Raw genomic sequence first — 24,488 nt, forward strand, 5'->3', positions numbered from 1 at the left:
CTTTTTCAATCAAAACACAATTAAATATGGTTTTAAGTACATGAATACTTGGGCATGAGACAATAAGGTGGCGGTACACAGTACCAAAAACTGATACCCAGCTCTTTGCTTCTGGCAAACCGATGCAGAGTGCCTTGCTAGGATCCAATATTGCCACAGGGCAGGCGGCTGCTTCATCCCTCGAGACTTTTGAAATGTCGGAGAGCAATCAAGAGCAGTTCTACAGGTGCTTTGGGGTGCGGTGGGGGTGGTTTTATTCAAACTTTTTTTTTGCACAAGTCTTCAAAAAAAACCCAAAAAACAACAAACGCAAACAGGCATTTAAAAAATCCTCCAAACAGAAAAAAAAATGTTTGAAATAGAAATGAAGGCGCAAGAGAGAAAACATGGAGTGGATTCCCACCTGGAGTGCTTTGGATACTCCAGTAAATTACCTGCCCAATGCAGGGGCTAGAAAAGTGGAAGTGCTGCTTCAAGTAGGGTGAAAGTAGCTGTCAGTCCCAAAAGTTTGCAAGTAATTCTATGGAAGGTGGTGGCTCAAGGCTTTAAAAATGGCAATTTAAAAAAACACAGCCAGGAACAGGTACCGTTTCTGTTCAAGGGGAGCCAGTCAGGTGAGAGACACGGAAGGCAACTTCTTCCTGCCTGCGTTCCAGCCCTTGCGGCATCTGCCCATTGCAGGATAAGTTCGGTGGGGAAGTGAATGTTTCAGAAGCCAGGAAAGAGCTGAATATGGGCAGAAATTAGGCTAATTGCCAGCCACTTGCAACCAACTCCTTTTGAGACCAACGCCAAGCTGTGAAAGTCCAGTATGCACGAGAGTTCTGAACACTTCAAGTAGTAAGGAGAGACTCAACAGTTCCAGGATTTTTAAGACCACGCACTGCTAACTGCTCCACTCTCCCCAACGGATTAAGGTGCCCTGTGCCCTTCTGGCTGCAAATTTTCTAAAAAATGAAGGTCATGGCTAGGAACCTATGGGGAAAGAAAAAACCCTCTGACCCCCAATGGAGACTAAGTGTCTGGTCCAACTTTTTAAAAGTCATGAATCATCCTTCACAGATGGAGCCAGGGGTCTGTTTGGCCAGTGACATGTTTCTTCATTTGGGGGAAACGCTGCATACATGTGGGAGGGGAACAAAGTAAACTTGCGCTTAAAGAGAGAAGATCTAGGCTCCCCTCCCTACAATATTCCTTCTAAAGGGGGTGGGGGGTGGGGGTTGCATCAGCAGTTCCAAGTTGACAGTGCTTGGTTTCCATTGGTAGTGGAAAAAGAAGAGTTGACCAACTGGAGCGAGGAGGAGGCAGGTGAGAAACACAAGTCCACCTCTTTGGAGGCAGAAATTTCCCTCTCGCTTGGGAATTTTGAAGATCATAGCTAGAAAAAGAAAGGGGGAAGAGTGTTAACTTGAAAGTGGAAACACATTTGCCAGCGCCATGCTGGCTAACCAAGGCTTGCGGGGAGGAAGAGAAGGAACTCCCCCATTTGCGCCCCCCCACAATGGGCAGCTGGTCAAGGAAGGTTCTCCACATCTTGCAAAACAGCACGGAATGGCGTTTGCCTGTTAAGGTACTCATTGAGCCAACTGGCTGCCGGGGGTCTCCCCAAGCTTGCATCTGGGCAGAGAAATGCATGCGTGTGTTCTTCAACAGCATTTGCAAGCTCAAGGCAGCAGCTGACAATCAAGTCTCTCTAAAAGAGAGCCCTTGGGTATTCTAATGCTGTGCCGGAAACCTCTGCCCACAAAGGGTGTGTGGGGAACACAAATGACACTCTAAACTATTCTATAAGGAGGAGAGCAACCCCTCCCCCCGCTGTTGCTGTTGGTTATGGAATCTTGGGATTGTAAGGCAACAGAAGGTTCTAATGCCTGCCCCTCCTTCTTCTCTGTACTGCATTCGCCTCCAGGGCACTCCAAGCAGAGAGCCACACAAACCCTTCCATGCTTGCCGAACAGAGAACTCCACCCAGCAAGCCTGGCTTCACACACGGAAAGCCATCACCCCAATACCGCTGGCTGATCTACCCTCCCCCTTGCAAAACTGGCCCCTCAGTGAGCCAATCTCTGGCCAGTGGTGAAAGGGAGGCATGATCCCTCCTCCTCCGTTACCTTGGTAACTTGTTCTAAAGCCTGGCTGGGCTGGCCCTGCTGCATGACATCGTTGACGATCATCTTGGCTATTCTCCAGGCCATCTCTTCCTGGGCCTAAAGCAGACAGTGTGCTGTCAGAAGAGGCAGCAATCAAGCTCCCGCTTACAAGCCGACTGGGGATGGGGGGAGAGGGGGAGAGGCGCACACGCGCACACACACACACACACACACAGAGAGCTGCCCACTGGTTGCAGCGCTGACACACTAGACTCCAAACCGCCTCCGAGAAGCCCCAAATGATGAACATTTGCATTTATGGGGTAGAACTAGAGTTCCAATCATGCCATCCTGCTATCTAATTTACAAAACTGATTTTGGAGCCCCGGAGCCTCTTCTTGCGAAGATAAAATGTCTCTCTTTGGCTTCTGGGCTATAGGCATGAGCAGACAGGCCTACCTCATCTGTGTTTCCTTGCACCCATTTCTTCATTGCTTGTGAAAACATGGAGCCTGGAGCAAGGGATGAGAGACAGAAAGGTCAAATGTTAGCCAGTGACCACAGCTCCTGGCGCAGGGCAATATTCTGGCCACTACGAACCAGAGAGGGGTTGTGATGGCCATTAATAGGCATGGCTTAAGAGAGAAAGCACCCTGGATTCCTACCAGAAAGTGAGAAACCTGCAGCCAAAGATCCGGCTTCTTACATTTATTCAGCCTTGCTTGCTTCGTCTTCCCCTGGCAATGTGCCCTGTACTTCTCTCTGCCCAGGTCCCTTCCTCCTGCCCTCCCCTTGCCCTCCTTCCAGCCTTTCCTATTCTGTGCAGCCTTCCTCCCTATCTAGGACCAGAGCTCAGCTGCTCTTCTGTGTTATTAGGGCACCTCCGTCGCTGCCACCAACAGCAGATGCCCTCAGCATGTTATAATTCAAATCAAAAGTTGTAATAGGGATAGCCTTATCGGCCACAAGAGCCAACCGCACAGCCTCCTCATTCAGGGGAAATCTATCAGGTATTAGGGACTGACGGACAAAAACCTGCTTGCAAGTGCGCCCACCAAGCATGGCTGGGAACCATCTTCCTGCCTCCCATTCCCCCCTTCCCTAAGAAGTCTGCCAGCTCTTCTGAGCTCCCATTCTACATTGCAAACATTGCACAAGGTGGCCTGACTAGGGCAAAGATGGGTTGCAGGTGGGCAGGGCTTATGACACGGAAGAGCAAGGGAGAAGGCTGCTTGGACCAGCTGCCACAACTACTTGGCGAAAGCTCGAGAGAGGAAGGAAGCCGACCTTTGGACTTCTTGACGTCAGGCTCCGGTTCAGACTCTCTGATGAACTGTCCCAGGTCGCTGACTCGCCCGAACGACATCTTCCTGTAGTGAGAGTCAGCAGGTGAAGAGAGAACCGCAGAAAACGGACCGTCCCTCGCAGTAGGAACAGGGCTCAGTAATGCGGTGCCAGAGAGTGGGAAACGGGCTGGGCTAAGAATCTGGAAGTTCCCTCCTGGAGCCAATTTGCAGTGTTATTAACTCAAGAGCTGCACGAGCCCAGAACAGCCATTTGGAAACAGTGGTTCAGCCTGGTGCTTTCTGGAATTCACTCCATCAGCACCTTCTCACTCTCTTCTCTCCCTCCTCTACTAGCTCCACGGAGGGGATAAAAGGTACGAGGGTTACCTCGTCTCTCTGCATCTCCATCTCCCCCTGCCCGACTGCAGGTCTCTCTGCAAGTCTACCTTCCGATTAGCTCCTTTGTGCCTCAAAGCGCTCCCTTCTTTCCCCACCCCATGTTCGCATTTTTTGCTCTGAATACCCCACCTGGTGCCCCCTCCACTTTGTGCACCCACCAGGTCTCCCTTTTGGGATCCGTTTCTATTTTCCTCCTCACCCTGTTCCTCTGCTTTGCTCTATCAACAATTTCACACACCGAGGAAGCCTCGAATAGGTATATAGCTATGCAGTGGCTGCTAAAACAAACGAGTGCCAGGTAGACCACACGGCTCTGAGTCCAGAGACAGAAGGAATGACACTGGCACCTACTCTCTGTGCGGCCTTCAGACCTCTCAAATGTTCTCACTAAGTGGGATGGAGGGCAGGGGGGAGACAGCAACAGAAATCCCTTCCGTGGCCACAAACAGGAAGGGGGCGCCTTACGCTGCGCAGGCACAAAGGCTAGACACTCAATGCTGGGAAAACGAGCGACCACAACCTGAGTGATGCGACCAAGATGCCAGAGGCTGAAGGGAGCCAAGCCCTCCACCCTAAGAGCCACACAGCCCAAGCATCCATGCTGCCAGGGGTCGCCAAATCACTTCGCCGTGCCACTTATTCGCACCACTCTCCAAAGGAACCTTACCCGGCATACGTCCGTTGATACAAAGACTCTGGATCCAGGCTGGCTGCATCGACAATTATTGCTTCGTCAAAGTTTTTCAGGATTTTTATATTAGCCATTTTGAGACTGGGCTGCAACAGAAATTCCAGGTTCAGGGAAGGAATGAGTGAATGAATGAAGAGAGAGGGAGAGAGGGAGGGAGGGAGAGAGGGAGAGAGAGAGAGGGAGCGAGCACGGCCACACTGCCGAATCTGCCCAACCCTGGGTTGAACCCAGACTAAGTTTGCTGTCAGTGGAATGCAACAGGAGGGGAAATTGATGGAAATTGCCAGTTAAGTCTGGATCCAATACTGTGTTTCAGTATGACTGGTGAAGCTCAGCAGCTTGCCGGAAGGAGACTCCCCAATGAAGTTTTATCCCATGAACCGTGACGGCCCCTCAATATCTCCCTGAATCTCCACAGGCCCCTTTAACTCCCCTCTCTGCCGCCCATTAACCCCTCAGCAATCCTGTTCTCCTTGCTGTTCTCCCCCTCCCACGTAATCTTTGCCCAGCAATGGCTTCCACCAAGAAGAATGTGGGCCGAAGCACCCAACCGAGATGGAGGAAAAGGAGGAGGGGCGGAAAGAAGAACCTGTCGGGCCAAGTGAGCCTGGGCCACCCGGGGCCACGCACCTGGGAAGCGGAAGGGCCGTCTGTGGTGCTGGAGTGAGAGTCACTGTCGGGAGCGCAGCCAGCGCCGTGAGCTGTCAGTGCAACTCCTCCGCTTGCAAACTCGTCTCCTCGGACTGAATGGATGAGGTCATTCAAGTATTTGTAATAAAGGTTGCTGGACAGGAAGCCAGGCAGGAACACCTGCAAAGAGGCAGGGGAGGAAAAGGAGGCAAAAGAGCAGCTCGGGGTTGTCTGCAGAGATCCAGCACAGGGGCCGTGGTCTGCGTGTGGGATCAGGACCGGGGGGGGGCAACCCCTTGCTCCCCCCCGAACCTGACTCTGGGCACTGCAGCCTAACCTAACTACAGAAAGGCAGAGGTGGTGTGGGAGGAAGAGTGCTGGCCATCCTGAGCAACCTGGAGGAAAATGTGAGAGGTGGGGAGAGATGATTACAAACAAGACATGCGGTGCAGTGGGAAAGGGGGGGAGGAAGTGCAGGCCAGAATTCAGTGTTTTTGGAAAGGGCAAAAGGGTACTCCATTTTCAGCTTAGAGGTGGGCTCCAGAGACAGAGGCGTTTAAAATTCCTCTCTGCTTTAGCACCTTTGAACAGAGGCATGGCACACAGAACTTGCTATGGCTGGCTTTAGGAAAACTGGCTGATGGCTGGCTAAAAGGCGACCGTGGCCACTCCAAGGCACACCGCACTGAGCCAGCTGCTTCGTGGCTTTAACCCCTCTCCCTCCCCGTGGGAAGAAAGTGGGGGGGGTGACCTGGCAGGGCAGTAACTGCCTCAATCCTCCAGGCCTGCAAGAGCTGGCAGGAATGTCCCCTTCAAGAGACAACCACCTCTGGGACGTCTGGGAGGCTCCTCCGCTCCCAATCAATACTGTCTCACTTTGGACCACACAGCGGCCCTTGTTAGTGGCTGAAGGAACAAAACTGCTAGTTTTAAGTAATTCCCAGCTTTTTGAGGGTTTTTTTTTGGGGGGGGAGAGAGGGGAGAACAGAGAGGCAGTATGGGAAAGTCCCCCCCTCCCGCGCACCTTCTCCATCGTGGTCCAGGCTTGCCGCAAAGGAGTGGTGAAACAGTTGGGGAGAGGTCCTCCCTCCCTGCAGATATTGGACTCGATTTCCAGTCGTACGGAGTCATCAAAACCAAGAGGGTGGGTGGCTTGGAGAGAGAAGTACCTGCCAGCGGCCCAGAGGGAAGGGAAACAAAACATACGGAGAGGTCAGAGGCAAGCCTGCAGACCAAACCTGGCCCCCTGCATCTGCCTGGCTCAGACTCTCGGGGGGGGGGGGGTTGTGTCGCTTGGAGTGAGGGAGCAGGACGGGGCTCAGGAAAGCGGCCTTTCCGCCAGCCAGTCCCACTAGCAACCTCTCTCTGAGAAGAGCCCCGGAGAGGGACTGACCATGCACACATTCTTCTTTGTTTGCACATTTTATTATCTTTTCATTATTTTATTATCTAGGGACTTTACCAGGCATGGCCTATACATTGCATGCCTCTGCGGACGCAGGAACTAGATACTTGCCCCTTAAAAGAAAAATACGCATGCTGGTATTGTCAGGAAGCAGAATCACCACCGTGTCCCAATTTCAGGTCAGCAGTCCTGGTTTCAACCCAAGGAATGCTTGGAACTGTGGTTCGTGGAAGGAACAGAACTCTAGGAAACTCTCAGCATCTCCAGTTAAAGGACTATAACTCCCAGGATTCTTTGGGGAAAGGGCCGATCTGGAGAGGCGTGGTACAAATGATCTATTTTTTAAAAAACCCAATGAGAATCCAAGCATGCGTTTTAAAACTAGCTGTTGATCTGGAAGAGGCTACCTCTGGGATGAGGTGGGGTCACAAAGCCAGTGTTGGCTTAAAAAAGGGAATGAAGGTCCTTGCTTGGTCATTAGATAGCATTTTAAAAACCTCCAAAGCCGATATGCCATTACAGCCTGAGGGCAAAGTGAGCGGAGTTAGACTTCCTAGAGCAAACTAATGTTCAGGGCAGCCTCTGCTCCCCCCTCAAACCTATTGCTTCATCAGCTCTACGAGTCTGGCTGGCTTTGGGAACTTAACACACCAAGGACCTCCAAGGAACCACCAAGGAAATGGGCCACTGCAGGGTGCCTCCCATCCCTGCAGCCAAAGGGCTTTTCTTCTCACTCTCTACAGGCGCTGCTGGGAAAGGGCAGCTGCTGCTTTTGCCCTTACAGCTTAACAGGGAAGTTGGGATCTGCACTTTATGCCTTCCTGCGGAAGTTAGGGAACTAAAAGCAAGCTCCCCCTTCCCCTTTACAACTTGAACAAAAAGAGAAAGCTGAGCTAGTTATGAAGTTCTGAACCATTCCCCATTTAAGAGTCTTCTACATACTAAGTTTGAAATTAGCTGAAGTTCTGATTACTTCCAATCAGCTAGGCGAGGATTTCAAGGTGCAACACTGCAGGTCTTGAGAACTGATGAAAGCAAGGTAGGGGGGGAGGAAATAAAGGAAAAGCAACTCACTTATCATACAAAATCATAGCATCGTTCTGGGCCTCCTGCCCATCATACTGGCCCTTCTTGGCAGCCAGCTGAGACTGGAAGTTATCTGCTGCCAACCAAAACTGTAAAATATTAACAGCATCTTCTTTCTCCATGTACTGGAAAGCAAAATTAAGGAAGAGATTGTAAGGGGTTTTTTTTAGCACTTCCTAGAGTCTGGGGGTGGGGCATTCACTACTTCCAAGGAAACGTACTGATTCACACAATGCTATCTATTGTAATTTTTCTATCAAACTGTATGATTATATAATGTATTTAATTATGTATTATGTTTTAAGTGGCGTGATCTGCCATGAGCCCGCTTGCAGGGAGGGTGGAATAGGAGCCAAATAAAGTAAAATAAAATAATAAAATAAAATAATGCATAATTAATTGTGGAACTCACTGCCATAGGACAATGATAGCCTCGATGGTTTTAAAAGGAGATTGGACAACTTTCAGAAGGACAACTTGTGATGGGAAAATAGAACCTCCATGTTCAAAGGCAGTGCTCCTCTGAATGGTCGTGGCTGGGGGAAGGGGAGGTTTGGGGCATTATGCCTTTGCTTAGCGCCCTTCCAGGGCCACATGGTTGACCACTGTGCGAAACACGTTGATGGACGTGATGGGCCCTGGGTGTCTGATCCAGCAGGGCTTGTCTGATGTTATACTCTTAAGGCCAGGGCGACAGGAGATCACGGAATGGCTACAAAGCAGGATTTGAACTACTGATTATGACGCAGCGCCAGAGACAGTCAGCGCAGCCCTCAGGAGGACGGACGGGCTACTGCGCGGCATTCAGAAATGCAGGAAATGCTGCAGAAATTGGACACAGAATCTACTAGAGATGCCAACAAGTTTTCAGTTAAGACACTTTCTCAGCAGGGAAGAAGAACCCAATAGGGAGGGGGAAGGAGAAGAGAAAACAGTTTTCTTGTTAGCAGCTTAACCCGCAAAGAGAATGCTTTTACTATAAATATAACTGGCAACTCTCCAGAACCTTACAAGTTGCTACTTCTCAGCCAGGTATTTGAAATGGCTGCTTCTCAGCAGAGTTTGTTTTGTTGCAGGAATTTTGTGCTTTTCTATTTCAGGCAGTTTTCACAACTTCTCTTTGGCAAGTCTATAAAGGTTCCATGGTGGGTGAAGGAGGTGGGGAGGAAATGCAACATCCTCAGTGCCACTGCGATCTTTGTTTGGGGGGTTGAGGAGAGAATAAAGTGAATGTATATGCCTGAGAACCACTGGCCTACCAGACGGTGTTCTCAATGAAGACCCCCTCCACACACACACACACAGATGTTCCCTCAATCTTAGGATCTCTTAGTACAGGAGGAAAAGAAAGCCCCTTACCTCCGAGAAGTAGAACAGCGCAGATTCACAAAAGAGAATATCAGCCAGATAAACGGTTCCACTGGTCAGCACCTCGATTTGGTATTTACAGAAATGGTGGCTGCGTAGAAATTCACTAAAGTGCCTGCATGAGGGACAGAAGAGTTTTGCAAAAAGGGAGAGCGATTTGTGATGACCCCCCCCCCCCCGCTTCCCACTCAGCAATGCGCAGGAGGCTGATATGGACAGGCAGCATAGAGGGCCCCACCTTTACTTGGGGCACAGCTAAATACCAGGATTTACACTATCATGGGTATCCTTGAGAGGGGGCAGGAGTGGGATCCAGCCTGGGAACCCCCACCACAATCTGGACAAAGGAGGAAATTGTTAAACAAACAGGCAGGCCAGCTGAGCAGCAACAATCCAAAATGAGTCTAGTGATACTGCCCAACTGCCTGTAAAAACACCCGCCATCCCTTAGGAGTTCCAACTTACTCTTGTTCCATAGCATTAAACACTATCGACTGTGCCATAACAAAACAGTTGGGGTCCACTTGTCCGTCTTCCCCACAAATCTTTGCTGTAAAGGCACCAGATCATACAATATAGTTAGCGCAAAGACACCTAAAATTAAAGAAGCAGCAGCACCTTATGAGAAGGAAAAAAACACAACTGGGTGCTTTGAAAAAGCGGGGAGGGGGGAAACAGGATTTACTGGCCTCAGGGCACATCCTAGGTGCAGATCTAAAACTGCCTAAAATCCACCTGATGCTTAGGGCTTTCCACAGAGAATTCCAGGGACAGGAGAGGTGAGTGAGGACTGCGGCTGCTCTGTGTTGCTGTTGGAGAACATCCCAAAAGGACAACAGAGGAAACCCCTTTAAATGTCTTTCTGTACCCTTGACGTTTGGGCAATTCTGCTTTCCCACTTACCCACGATGTCATTCCTCATCAACTCTGTAATTGGTATTGGTTTAGCAGCATCTGGAGAAATATATTTGGTAAAAATAGTAACTGCGTCCTGTTCTATACCTAGAGAAAGAGAGAGAGGTGAAGACATGATGAATGCTGAGCCCGGCTAGATGCCATGACAAGATACGAACAAACAGGTTTTCAACCAGCAAGCTTTTTTAGGAACATGAAGAGATCTTGGTTCTTGGGTCGCGTACAATGAACAGTTTTTGGAAAGGAAATTACCTGAGGGGCCAACAGCCTCTGAGGGGAGGAAGTGTTGTGGGCGGAAGGACCACAAATCCCCAAGAGGGTCTGGTGTTTCTTGAGCGGCAGCCCCTCCCTCCCTCCCCCAGCCTGCGTGACAAACTGCTTCAGAAAGCGAAGGGCCTCTCAACAGCTATTGCTGATCTCCTGCCATACCCCAACCAAGCCCTCGCATGTAGAACTGAAGGGAAAACACATCTCTTCCCCATTACCCTCCTTTCTTCCTTCCTGCCCACCCTCTGGATCACCTATTAGACTCCATGCTCCTTGGGGCACAGTTTCTTTTACTTGCTGCTGTGCGGCAGTGTGCCATGCATATTGGTGAACCCTCATAAAACACAGGAAACGCAGGAGACAGGGGAAGAGGCCTGTTGTTGAGAAAGAAGGATTATTTCCCCTGGATGCATGTCTTTATAACTTGTGTACTGGAAAGGTGTGAAGAACAGCACAGAAACAAAAGCCACCAACAGGGAATGGCTATAAGTAGGACAGAAAGGGGCTGGCTTGGGGAGTGTTTTAGAAATGAGATTTAGCTCTTGAAGGTGAAAAGAAAAATGGGAAGAAGAGAGAGCTTAATGGGGCCTTGCAACACAGCATTTGATATATATTGCAAGAATCCTGTTACATGAGCTGTAGAGAGGCACTTCATCTTGTCTTTCACATAAGCACACGGCACAAGCCAACTTCCCCCTCTTTAAGGAATCCTTCCATTTGGCTCTATCAGAACAGGAGATCCATAAAAGGAGCCTGAAGATATGGCCTCTGGGGACCTTAACCAATAAGAGCCTCCACCCCATTTACTATAGACAGATTAGTCCAGTGCTACTAACTCAGTGGCATGGAAGGCATATGTGGTTCTTTGGCATGCCACCCAGGGCTCTTCTGAGTTCTGTTCCCCAATGTGGCACTCATTGCATGTTTCAGCAAACTGGGCAAAACCATTACCCAGTGGGGGTTTGTAGTTGGCAGGTGGTTCCCACCTTGAAACACCTGCCACTGGAAGACAGGTAAGCTGTGAGTGTCCCTGGGCAGCAGGCCTCGTGCCAGAGACGGAAATAAAGAGCAAAAATGAAGTAAAAATTTTATAACACCTCACAGGGTGTTTGTTGTGGGGATAATAATAACATACTTTGTAAATCGCTCTGAGTGGGCATTACGTCGTCTTGAAGGGCAGTATATAAATCGAATGTTGTTATTATTATAAAAATCAATAAAATAAAATCAAAAAGAGTCCAGTAGCACCTTTAAGACTAACCAATTTTATTGTAGCATAAGCTTTCGAGAATCAAGTTCTCTTCGTCAGATGCATGATGATCATGCATCTGATGAAGAGAACGTGATTCTCGAAAGCTTATGCTACAATAAAATTGGTTAGTCTTAAAGGTGCTACTGGACTCTTTTTGATTTTGCTACCACAGACTAACACGGCTAACTCCTCTGCATCAATAAAATAAATTATCTCTGTGCCAAACAGTAACTATTTGGGGCACTCTCAAACACACAGCCTGGGCATTCATGAAGAAGAAACAGAAACTACCAGCCCTGGTTCCAAGCATTTAAGGCCAGGATGCAAAGAACTGTTTAAGGCTCACAACCAGGGGCTTGCAGTCGAAGGGTTTTTTAAACACTTTGTCACTGAATTCCAGGCAGTCAATTCATATAACAAATTGCGTTTGAAACTCTCCTCAGTTTCAAACATGTGACACTACATTCGTTTGAGAGAAAAAAGGATCAAATCCCCCACAGGTGTTATAGAACTAAGTGCATGGTTCTTTGGATGCCGGCTTTCGTCCAAACCAATGTTCCCCTGCACATGCATAGAGAGGGGAGTAGCATTCCAGTTACACTCTATGCAGATATACATTCTGCAGTGTAAAAGGCATCCAGGCTGTATCTCAAGAAGGTTCGAACTCTACTCTGAAGAGGTATTTCATAATAAGCCAATGTTATCGTCAATTATTGTAGTAGCCAATGCATGAATTACTAAACGGTAATCTTGATTTAAAGTTGCCCCTTTGCAACCGAAACCACCAGTTTAAAAAAAATCAGGGGCCTACACGACAGGGGAGGGCAAGAGGCCCCTTGGTCCGATTCAGCAACGCTGTTCTTAGTCCACTGGCTCTCCTGTGTCCTACTGGCATGAGCAACAGGGTGCTTCCACAAATGAGAAAACCATTTTACACTATCATGAAATGAGCCAAGTTTCTTAGGAAGCGCTGCGTGAGCCAGTAAGCGAAGTCAACACTTACCTTTCATGAGTTTTCCTGACAAGTCCTTGAGTGAAAAGGAGGGGCTGTTTCTGTTGGGCATGGAGGCTTTGGAAGAGTCTTGAGATTCATTCGGAATGGAACAGTCGTCTGCCTCAGACGTTCCAAACCTGAGCCGAGGTTTGCTGCCACCTGGGCAAAGCAGCAAACGGTTCTGAAGGTTGCAAGTTCGGCCATTCAGTTCAGTAGCTGAGGGTGTGATAGAGAAATGCTGAGCTGGGCCAGGATCCTCCAGTTGTTCATTAAACAAATCAGAGGGAGAAGACACTACATTTTCGTGCTGTTGGACAGAAGGGGAAACCGGCTCTGCCAGTGAGCTGTGTTTGACAGTGTTCAGGCTGTGTGCTCTTATGCGGGACCATGTGGTAGAGTGGAAACTCTCAGCCTCCAGCCAGAATCGGACCAGATGTTCCATTCGACGCAGTTCCATAAACTGGATAAAATATGGAAGGGCGACACTGTCCCGAAGGACTTGCTCTAATGTCTTTGAAAGGCTGGATTTGGTCTCTTGAGCCCGATAATCCAGACAGGATCGGCCTAAAGGAAGGGAGAAGAAAAACGGAATTTGCCCACTGGTGGAAAAGATACACAGCGCAATTATGTTATCAGCCCCTCCATTGTTGGCTTAGCTCAAATGGTAGGCTTGACAGCAGGTTACTCATTTTTTTAAAGTTGATTCACCACCTGACAAGCAATGAATTAATTACAGTTAAATGAAAGAATGAATGAATGAATGAATAAAATTATTGCGGTCAGAGACCATAACAATGACAATACATCCTTATCAATCAATAAAATAGTTAAATCCAGCGTAAAAACGTAAAGGACATAAAAAAATACATTTAGCATTTAAAATCTTATCTTAAAATGTGTATAGTTCTCTGGGAACCGCAAGAATTCTAATATTTAAAACATTAAAATAGTTAAAATCGTAAAAAGAGCAGGAGACTATGTTTGGCTATTCTTTTTATTATGGAATTTAACCAAATAGAGACAGAATTTGGCTATTTGCCTGGAGATAGTTGGATTTTCATCAATAAGGAGTTTCTCCAGGCAGGCCTTATTTGCCTCTGCAATTGGTGGGTCTAAGAGTAGGGGAATAAACTTGTCCCTATAGACTTGATGGAAAGGACAACGAAAGAACATATGAGTAAGTGATTCCACTTCACCAATGGAGCAACGGCAGCGTCTATCCTCATATGGGATCTTTCTATATTTCTATATAGAAATATGGTATCCTCATATGGGATCTTTCTATATCCCTTCAATGACCACTGAAGGGATAACTTCACATCGGGCCAGGGTGAAAGCTCTTCTATAAGATGGGACATCCAAATGAGTGAGATATCTGGCCATACCCATAACGTATCTAGATTCCCTAGGGGCCATAAAATGAGGAGACTGAGCTAAATCTCATTGGCGCTCTATGTCTCTCATCCATCGTTTAACAATACTTTTTGCCTGGTCACTGCCCAGAGTCAGTAGATCGGCAGGCGACAGTCCCAATCTTTCTAGGCTGGGACTAGAAAGATGGTAAACGGTATCTTTGTAATATCTACATACCCACCAAACCAATATTTTCCAAGTCACCAAAACCCCACAACAGCAGCCGTTCTGAGATGAAGGACATGAGAGAGAACATACAAGCAACTACACGGCATTAGACACAAAGGCCATAATGAACATTTCCTTCTTCCATTCCCAATTACAGGAATACTCTTCAAAAAATAAAACAGGCTCCCTTGCTGATCAAAGCCAGATCGATGCAAGCTACACTAATCTACCAAGCAAAATCTGCAATCGCAGAAGACACACCCAGTTAACAAAAGGGGCCCCACCAAACCGATGCAGAGAAGAGACCAAAGCTTACCAAGGTCCCCGAAGTGAGCAGCCTCCATGTGGCTGGGCTGCTTCTTAAGAGCTGCTGTGCGGCTGCTGGAGGAATCCATATTGGCTGAGATGGCGTTGATAGCCACATGGCTTGGTCCGGCAGCCTCCAGCAACGCACTGTTTCTGGTGCTTCTCTGTGGGGAATGTACAGGTATTGCAGCTGCTGTAAGAAACGAGGAAATGGAACATGGTTTTTATCTGCACAAGAGGACCTATTCAAACACCTTCTGCAAGTTTAAACACATAAAACTGAGCATTCTATGTGGACTGGTTCCTTAAATGCAGAATTTAGGGGAAGAGATGTTTCTTGAATGGAACGCTTTATTGCTGATCCAGGTACAGTCACTGTAGGCATTTTCAGGAGCCACTGTAGAGACATACTGTGCTGCCCTACATAAAGCCGAACGATGGGTCAATCTAGCTCTAATCTCCCTATTCTGACTGGCAGCTGCTCTCCAAAGCCTTGGACAAAGAAAGGTCTTTCCCAATAGCTGCAACCACAGATCTTTTAATTGGAAAAGCTGAGGATTCAACCTGGTTCTTTCTACATGCAGAGCAGATGCTCTGCAACTAAGCTAGAGCCCATTCTCTGGTCCAGGGCCATAACTGTCATTTTCTATTCAAACTGTCCAGACTCCAATACACATGCGTGATTAGACTTCATAATTAAGTTGCCGCCTTCTAGGAACAAAGGGCATTATAAAATTCAAGCAAGAAATTTTCTCACGGCCTATGCTGATACGTCTCCTGCCTGCTAATACACTCAAGGTGATTTCAACAAAAAATACCAACAGACCATTATAACAGATGAACACAAAGAGGGTAAAAAAGACAAGTAAAAGCATTTTTTTAAATGCACGATTATCATGGAATGACTAGGTAGGATGGCCACTTCTGTAATGTAACAGTAAAGGGCAGAACATTTCTCTTTTCCTTATGAATGCAACTACAAGGAAAAACACTTCATTCAAATGTTGTTGGGAGGGGGAGTCAGAGCATGTGGATTTGGGAGCCAGGTCACATCTACAGGACATCCATTCCTGGCTCAGTCCAACTCCTGGAAGCTACTCCCACACAGAGGTACAGCACTGCTGAATATTCTATCTCTGCTGACTAAACACTATTATACACAGCATGAATTACTTGGTTCTCCAGGGCAGAAAGACTTCGCTACAGGGCTTGTTTCTAAGGTCTACATATTCCCTTCCTCAATACAAAGCTCTATGGGAAATCAAGTATTTCTCTTTTCAGAATGTGGCAAACAGAAGAGGAACTGTGGTAGCTTTCGCCTCAGTGAAATGGTAACACAAAGCAAGGTACTTTGCCACCGAACTGAAGGCGAGAGTAAACTACTGCTGTTAAAAGAGGTAGGTGTCAAGGCACCCACAATAAACCAGAGTAGTTTAAATGTACGGAGACATTAATAAGATCATTCGTAGAAAAGATTTTTAATGAATAGAAGATACCAAATACATTAAGGTTGCACTAATCTAATTGTAAGTGGTAAAGCCACAGGGACATTCGGGGTTCCTTCACTTTCCCTTTTATCTTCTTCCCCACACTCTCTTTCTTCCTGGTAGCCTCGTAACTGCTCTCCCTTCCCTGCTTCCTTATCTCCTTCCCGCTGACCAACCAACCTTTTATTTGATCTAACCCAGCTTTATTATTTATTCACTTCATTGATGCCCCACCTTTCTCTCAATGTTATCCTCTCAGCAACCTGACGGGCCCAATGCCACCCAGCTAGCTTCCATGACAGAGCAGGGATTTCAACCTGGGTCTCCTAGATCCTTGCCTCGCCACTTCGCCAGACTGGCTCTCAGCTTTCCATTTCCCTAGCAGCCTCCCCCTTAGAAAAGTCCAGCTAAGTTGCAAAAGTCAGGCAGTAGCAAGTCACTCAGGGGAGTTGTGTGGTGGTCACTGTGGGCTCCAGCCAAGATGCACAAAGTTGTATGGAGGCTGCCGCTGGGATCAGGCAAGTTGTGTGGCATCAAATCTTAACCACTGCTGCACTGCTGAGTTGCACAAATTGCAGGGTAGCGACTTGCCCAGTAGTTGTTGCTGGGCCTGGCCCAAATAATTTCTCCCTCCATGGCAGTTACGAGGGGAGCAGGTGTGGACTGGAAGGCCAAAATAGCCCTGAAAAGGGCTCTCTTCCAGGCTATTACTGACAAAAACCAAGGTCTGAAAGCTGGCAATGTTGTTATAGCTGCCTAGCAACCCCCACTATGCCCTGTGAGATCTCAGAGGATACAGGTTCTATTATTCCAAACATAAATAATATTTAGATTCCAGATTTTTCAGCAAATCTAGGGCTTTCTTGGGTTTGTAGAAAGATCTTTCTTGTCTGTTCATGGCTTCAGTCTCCAGATCAAGTATCCACAGATAGGGCCATGTTGAGAATTAGATACACTGATGATGACAAACAATTACAGTACACATGGCATTATTCAATTCAGCTAGTTTTCTCCTCTTTTTTGTTGAAAGCAAAAACTACAAATGATAGTAGGAAAATGCCCCCCCCCCCCAATACTACTGGCAGAAAGCAAAAAAAGGGCTTTGCAAATGACAAACCCTCAGTGAAAGGTGTTGTGCAGAACAGGAGATGGATAACAGGGATTCGGCTTCCCGGTTTTGGCTAAACCTGTTAAACCTTTGAGGATTACAAACACTCCACAGAGGAACTGATGCCAGTTCAAAACGGTAGGAACTTCTGTGCTGGACAGCAGAGGAATGTTTAAGCCTTGTTTTTTTTCTTAACTGTCGAAAGCAGCCTTCCCAACATACAGCAGTTCCTTACGCTATTGATGGGGACATCCGATTGATGGCCCAGGTCTAGCTGCAGCCCCAAATGTTAATGACCATATAACTAAAAAAACTGCCCATGGAATTGTTTCCAAGATGGAAGAAATTAAAATATTCCACACCATGTTAAACATGTTTCAGTAAATTTGGCTGTGCTGCTCGTCCACCGCTGTATGCTTTATTAATCCCATGTATCTTTAATTATGTGCACTTTAAATTTTGACCACTTTTAGATTTTGTGATGTGTGTATTTTAATCTGTGTTTTAATTTTGTTAATTCAGACTGTTATAGTTTGTGTCCTCGATGCTGTTCTGTTGGCTGCTTTGAGTCTGAAGGATGAAGTGGGGTAGAAATGTTTTAAATAAATTAGTAACACAAGGTATCCTTCTCTTTGGACCTCAATCAACATGGTCTTGAACAGCTTCCATTAGATGTGGCAAAATCCCCTCCAGGACCCTGATAAAACTACCCGGAGGGCAGAGTGGCCCTGGGAATACACAAGTTGGCGACCTACCCCTTCAGCTCTTCTAAATTGAAGGACCGTTAACTTACCTTTAATTGCCTTTGCTTCTGTTGCTTTTTCATGCTCTTTGTTTTTCACTGCAAAATATAAAATGATGATGTCAGGTATCCACTAAGAAGCTAGAGCAGAGGGGCATCATCAAATGCCAATGGATAGAAAAAGTCAAGGTATGCAAACTGCCCATCACAAAAATCCAAAGTTCTCTGAATGTGTGAAGCTTCCGTATGCAGAGTCTGACAACTGGCTTAACAGACCTAGGACTACGTACACGGACGGGCAGGAACTCTCTACAGCTTTCTACTCAGGAGTCTTCAGTCTCTTGGTTGGGAGCCTGGAGTGGATCGTGGAGCCCCTCCTCCCGGGCCATGAGCCCCAACAGAGTTGCCTTTCGTTTTGCTGCCTTTTGGAAGGACTGGCTGAAGAGAAAACAATGGGGCCCTGCTTCCTGCCTCTCTTGGCATGCACGCTGAGAAGAGCAGCAGGACGACAGGAGAAGGTCATTCAGTGACGATGGGGACTCCTTCTTGGCTACTCCCCAAGGCACACTTCCTGGGGCGGGGCTTGCATTTCCTGTCCTCAGCCCAGTCCTGGCCTTGACACTGGTAAGGTCATAACTCAGTCTCACCCTCTTTCTGCCAGGTGCCTGCAGCTCAGCGAGTCCAAGGTCTGGAAAGGCGGAAGACTGCTGCTTGAACTAGAGGTGCCAGAGACTGAATGTGAGGCCTTATGCAATTCTAAACACACGTTTGACTATCGAGCTATGGACTTTTCCTTGCCATTAGGAAGAAAGAGGGAAGTTGAGCCAAACAGGGACAACAGGAATCAAGATAATGAAGAGGTACAATTTGCTATGGATCTGACAGCAGTTAGAAACATAGAGCAGGAAGAAACCCCAATGGTCATCCAGTCCAACCCCCTGCACAATGCAGAAAATTCACAGCTCCCCCCCCCCCCCGTGACTCTTGCTCTATACCCAGAGGGAGACAAAATATCTCCAGGATACCCAATCAAACTGGCCTGGAGGAAAATTCCTTCCTGACCCCACTGGCAATTTGTTTCTATCCATCCTTGATTATACAGCCCTCCTTCCATTTCTTAAATGTGTCTTTTTAAATTTTCAGATTTTTAGGAAGGTGTTTATGGAGCCGCCCTGACTTCTTTAGTTTCTTCCCATTTTCCCTTCTCATTGGAATAATTTGTATTGTGCTTTCAATATCTCACTTTTAAGGAACTCTCACCCATCTTGAACTCCCTTCTCCTTGAGGATTTCTGACCATGGAATTCTACTTAGCATAACTTTGAGCTTGTTAAAATTGGATTTTCTAAAATCCAACCTATATGTCTGACTACGTTCAGCGTTTCCCTTACCCAACATTACATGGTCACTACTACCTATGTACTTTCACCTCATCAGCCAGTTCTTCTCTCTCGGTGAGAATCAAGTCCAAGACTGCAGACCCCCGTGTCTCCTCCTCCCAAGTGGTCCTTTGAGGAGTGCCACTTGCTCCTTTCTTACTCTCCATTAATATAATCCAGCTCCCCGTTTTCACTGCTTTAATGCAGGAACAGGAAGCCGAAACCACCCTGCTGCACTCCTCTTTGTGAAGAGTTAAGAGGGCTGTGCCTCCTCTGGACCTTGAAGGACAGGAGAAAGAGCACGTGAATGGAGCCACCTCACTGTCCTGAAGTGAGACCTTCAGCTAGGATATACCCAGGGCTTTTTTTCAGGTGGAATGTGGTGGAACGGAGTTCCAGAAACTCTTGAAAATGGTCACGTGGCTGGTGGCCCCACCCCTTGACCTCCAGACCAAGGGTGATTTAAACTTTTAAAAACTCCCCCCTTATTTCAGCTGACCCAAAGTGACATCATTGGTCCTGGGAGCATGCACGCACTTTGTGGGCGCGCATGTGGTACCAGGGCCTCCACCTCCTGCCAAGAGTTGCCCCCCATGCTGGCCACCCACTGAGTTCCACCACCTCTTTTCCCAGAAAAAAAAGCCCTGGATATGTCAGTGCATCGGGAACAGCACTGCCTGGCAAGATGGCGGGCAAGAAGTGGGCACAGAAAGCTGCCAGGCCCCTGGCTGGTTTGTTCTCCAGGCTGACCAGCATATGTCCCTGAGGAAGGAGAAGCTCATCTTCCCCTCCAGCAGGGCTTAGCCTGAATGAGTCATCTGGAGCTATCGGTTCTTTGGCACCTCTCCTCCCCCTCTGCTTTGTGTCGCATGTGGTCTGGGTTGTGCATGTTGATCAAGGAGGCAACTACGAGAAGATGTGGCACAGTGCACAGTCTTGGTGCACAGCATTGGAACAGATGCCCTTCTAGATCCGGTAAGCAAAAAAAGCAGTCAGCAAAACCATCAAAGCTAGACATATTCAGAAGCAAACCCTATGCCATAAGGTCAACAAGAAAAGAATACAGTGGGGCAGGAAAAAAATGTAGGTTACTGTGTTGCCATTATACCAATGTAATATGAGTGCTTTGCCTAAGCCTTCAGAGCACTTGACATATATTATCTCAGTTAATCTTACAACAGTCTTGCGAAGTGGGCCAGTATTACCCTCATATTGCAGAACTAGAACTATGCCCGGTCTCATAAAATAAGCAGGCTCCTTCACAAGCAATACCTCCAGTTTATTTTTGCCTTGAGCTGCGTTCTTTGAGTATTTTAAACATCTTGCTTGTCAGATTAATGTAGGCTCTCACTTATTGCACAGCTGGAAACACTAACACAATGTTTGTTAAGCAGCATGTTACGGAAACTGCCTTTGCCTGTTATTGATGAGCACACTGAAATTTTAAAATGCAAGTAAACAAATAAAAAAGGTGATCACTTCAAAACAGCAGGTGACCATAACCATCTAAATGCTGATTTCAGCCACCAACCCACTACCTAATCAGAGAATTTTACTTTGGAATTTTACTTCCATGGGGTGGCCCTGATTGCCTCTAGCAGCAAACGGGGAAAAAAGAGGAATGCCAGGAGGGCACTTTAAAGGATACCGCATTTAGAAAGCTGCTGTAGCACAGCGGTTAAGTGGTTCGGCTGCAAATCAGCACTCTACTGGTTCAAATCTCACTACTGCCTTGAGTTCAGTAGGTGGCCCTGGGTAAGCCACTCCTCTCAGCCCCAGCTCCCCAGATGTACTCTGGGGATAATAACAACACTAGCTTGTTCACCGCTCTGGGTGAGGCACTAATCTGTCTAGAAGAGTGGTATATAAGCACAGTTGTTGTTGTTGCTGTTGAAGAAGTTTGTGTCCACATCAAAAGCAACTGGACTGTCATCCACAAAAGTTTATTCCACAAGAAACATAAGTCTTTATGGTGCTGTAAGACTCATTTTTGAACTCTAGGTCACAAAAAGATTGTCTCCCAATAAATCTGCTCATCTTTAAAATGCAACCAAACTCCTTTTAGCTTTTTGTGACCTGGAACTCTATGAATTTATAGAAACAGCAAAATGGTACACAGCCCATTAAGAATCAGAAATAGAAAGCCTCCCACACACTGCAGATTTCCAGCCATGATCTTGTACTATTTCAGAAGCCTTAATTTACTGGCAATAATTTGCCTTTTCACTGCGTACTGCAAAGCAACTTCCCCAGGACAAGTGTGTGAGACAGTAGTTTAATTCTTAACTCTACTGCACCAGCTTGTGAATTCCACCAACTGAAATGGTTATTTGGTTAGACAGCTGAAAGTTGCTCTGGATTTTTCACTGGCCCAGTTTCGGAAGCGACTGTCTCCCGCTGCAAGGAGAGAGCATACGAACGGCTGCGGTGTGAAATACAGCCCTCTCCACGGAGCTTTACATAATTAACTAGCCAGAGCGGACTTGGAGACCAAGCAGCTCACAGGGAGGGTGGGGGGAGGCAGACCTCGCAAGAGAGATCGCTCAGGCTTTCCACTTGGAATTCAAAACATTTCCACAATTTAAGTGGTGCTTGACCCAGATGCTCTTCAGGGCTGGGGCAACAAATTCCTACCTACTTTTTCAGTTCGCTTCTAAGCTGCCTTTTGTAGAAAACCAGAAATGGCAGCAACTATGTTTCTTCTATGGGATCCCACTGGTTAGCTGGTATTCTATATTCAGTCATGAAACTTTTAAAAATTTAGTGCATCCCCAGCTTGTCCATTTGAGCAAGGTCGGGGAGGTGTGTTACTCAATTCACAAATCGCTCAGAGCACCCTTGTATGGGACTGCTGAGGTGTCTGTGAAATGCCATTTTTTTGCCACATTCCTTTGAGGAAGCGAAGTCACAAAAAGCTCTGCCCCAGATGGCAAAACCAAACGGCAGTTCTGCCAAGCAGCAATATTAAAACCCAAGATATATTCAGTCAAGGAAAAGCAAGAGTCAGGTTCTGCTTAGAGGTCACAGAGGGGCATGCTGCATTTATGGGATTTTTCAAAGCAAATCTACTGAGCAATGGTGTTATGCCCAACACGCAGGACAACCCTTTTCAGAAGGCGCCTAGCCCCAATCTGGTATTTTAAAACGGAAAACCTTCTTGCAGAGCAGCGGCTGTGGCATTAGCAGTTTGTCAGGCGGCACACAATCTGTCAAGTCAGCACTTTATGCTTTTGCTAGAGGTTAGCGCTTTCATTCTAGAAGCAGGGCAATTCCAACCTGGATTTAAGCAGCCTGGCCCATTCATTTCCCTTTATGGAAGCCGTGAACTGCCAGTGGCAACAGAATGCACTGGAGAAATATTTACAGCCAGGCTCTTACTACAAAACTACCACGTAGTTCCAAAAGGACAACTGTTAATAGCAAGCCAGGAAGGCCCTGGAATTGCCACCTTATATCACAACACCGACTCTTTACTAAGACGGCGGCCAGCAGTACATATTGGGACCCCATTTCATTTTCCTAGCAGGCTGTGGAGGGTGATTCTAAACCGAAAAATATCCACATATAGACTGCTTTGGCTTTGGAGGCGGGGGAGAAAGCCAGTGGGGTGCAGTGGTTAGAGAACATCAAAATCTGAGAGGGGGGGAGGCGTTCCAAGTCTACCACTGGGTGACCTTGGGCCAGTCACACACACTCAGTTAAACTAATTTACAGGGATGTTGTGGAAATAAAATGGAGAATGATGTGAGCCACTTGGGGTAGAATGGCAGGGTATAAATGATTCAAATAAATAAATAAATAAAAACGGAGGAAGGCATCACAGAATTCTGCCCAATTTAAGTCTGAATCCGCCGCAGCCCTCACCTTCAACTTCCATGGTATTAGTTTTTCCAACACCTAATCAGCACGCGACTATTACCTGCACTTATGCCATTATATCATCTCCTCCTAATTACTAACTTGCTACTAGTAATGAGGGCTTCATGCTACCACCTCTAGCTGCCTGCAATTCCAGTCACACCTAAATATTTCTGCACAGCTGTCAGCCTCCAGCTGAACAAGCTGACTGAAATCAGAACAACAGAGTATGGAAGACAGTTATGCTGAGCATAGCTACCCTCTTGCAACAGTCTAGTCAGCTTCTCTGACACTTCCTCCAAAGAGCTTGCGGGTACATGATTCTTCCTCCTCCGATGACATGGAAAAGTTCAAAAATCCTCAGGCCTGCAGCTCACACAGGCTGCTCGAATTTTCAAAAGAAACCAACAAACTCTGCACAGCATGATTCTTTTTGCTATAGACAAGTAATGCCTACTTTAAAATCATGCCCAGGTGAGCAAGGAAGGAAGGTTAATTATTGTTTTTCTCCTTGTGGGGTGGAGACCTGGATTTTTTCACCAGAAGAAATATGTTTGGGGGAGAACTGATATATATGCATTACTTCCTTATAAAACCTACATTTGTTTTACTGCCTTAACATAAGCAGCATTGTGTATAAGTTAGCATATAAAATCGTTTCATATGTTTGTGAAATTTCAATGTATAAATGCCTTACTTTTCCACGAACGAAACAGTCGATATGTCTAGTCCCCGAAAGAGACAGAGAGAGCTGCAGACTGCAGCATCCTATGTTACTTGGGCACATATATCTTAGTTTTGGCCATCAGAGAGGTATATAAAATTGTAAAGCATATAAACAAAAATTTATAGTAAACAAAGGTGTGTTATTTGGATAGAAGTAGTCCAATACATTCATAGCAGGATTAGCAGCACATTACGGTACTGAGCTAAACTTTATACCATTAAAAATACTGAACTACCCAGTAGGGTATTATACACAGCATAGCATATTAACTGGGGACAAAACCAGGCACTTTTAATAGTAAATACTGTATTTACTAGAAAGGAAGGTGACCCTGAATATAAAACAGCCCCTTACAAATGTTATATGCACACACAAAAATTTGGAAATAACTGTAACTTGTATGTGAATTAGGGATGCCAGGTCCCCCAGAGTCCAAACTAGGGGACTGGGGAGAGGAGGAAGTGCTGCTGTTTTTGTAAAACGTTAAATTTTGGACCAATTTTTACAAAATCAATCCCTGGCGAGATCTGCCGCTTCTGCATTGCACTGGGAATGATGTTGTTCTCAGCTTGATGCAGGAGTGTCTCAGAGCACACAGCACCCCTCACCTCCCTATTTCTGTGAGGCCAAGTAAAAGGGGGGGGGGGTGAGCAGAAGCTGGGGAAGTCCCCGCCCCCACCAGGAGACTGGTAACCCTAACGCAAATGTAAGACAACTGCTTCCTCTTCTTTTTTTTTGGAAGGAATCAAGTGTGAAAAAGCCTAGTCTTGCATTTGAGTAAATACTGTATACCCTTGAAAACACTGGGTTGGGTCCAGTGTTCTGTTTCCATGGACCCAGCTCCCAGCTTTCTGGGAGTCAGGAACAAAATTTCAGGGGGCATTCTGGGGGAGAGGGGGCAGAAAAGCTTTAGTGCTG

At 46.8% G+C, this 24,488-nt stretch overlaps 1 protein-coding gene across 1 annotated transcript in view; it reads right to left on the bottom strand.

Annotated features, from left to right (window-relative positions):
* Positions 1-24,488, bottom strand: part of AKAP10 (A-kinase anchoring protein 10) — a 31,909-nt gene continuing 7,421 nt past the window's right edge. The window contains exons 2-15 of the mRNA XM_055001878.1: positions 17,659-17,706; positions 14,281-14,463; positions 12,393-12,947; positions 9,859-9,957; positions 9,421-9,505; positions 8,947-9,070; positions 7,576-7,712; positions 6,121-6,265; positions 5,097-5,276; positions 4,443-4,552; positions 3,378-3,460; positions 2,550-2,602; positions 2,112-2,207; positions 1-1,378 (exon numbers count right to left, since the gene is read on the bottom strand). Coding sequence (XP_054857853.1) covers positions 1,373-1,378; positions 2,112-2,207; positions 2,550-2,602; positions 3,378-3,460; positions 4,443-4,552; positions 5,097-5,276; positions 6,121-6,265; positions 7,576-7,712; positions 8,947-9,070; positions 9,421-9,505; positions 9,859-9,957; positions 12,393-12,947; positions 14,281-14,463; positions 17,659-17,706 — 1,904 coding nt within the window. The 3' untranslated portion in view covers positions 1-1,372. The remainder of the gene's footprint in view (positions 1,379-2,111; positions 2,208-2,549; positions 2,603-3,377; positions 3,461-4,442; positions 4,553-5,096; positions 5,277-6,120; positions 6,266-7,575; positions 7,713-8,946; positions 9,071-9,420; positions 9,506-9,858; positions 9,958-12,392; positions 12,948-14,280; positions 14,464-17,658; positions 17,707-24,488) is intronic.

Source organism: Eublepharis macularius, chromosome 17, assembly GCF_028583425.1.
Source record: "Eublepharis macularius isolate TG4126 chromosome 17, MPM_Emac_v1.0, whole genome shotgun sequence".
Classification (NCBI taxonomy): Eukaryota; Metazoa; Chordata; class Lepidosauria; order Squamata; family Eublepharidae; genus Eublepharis; species Eublepharis macularius.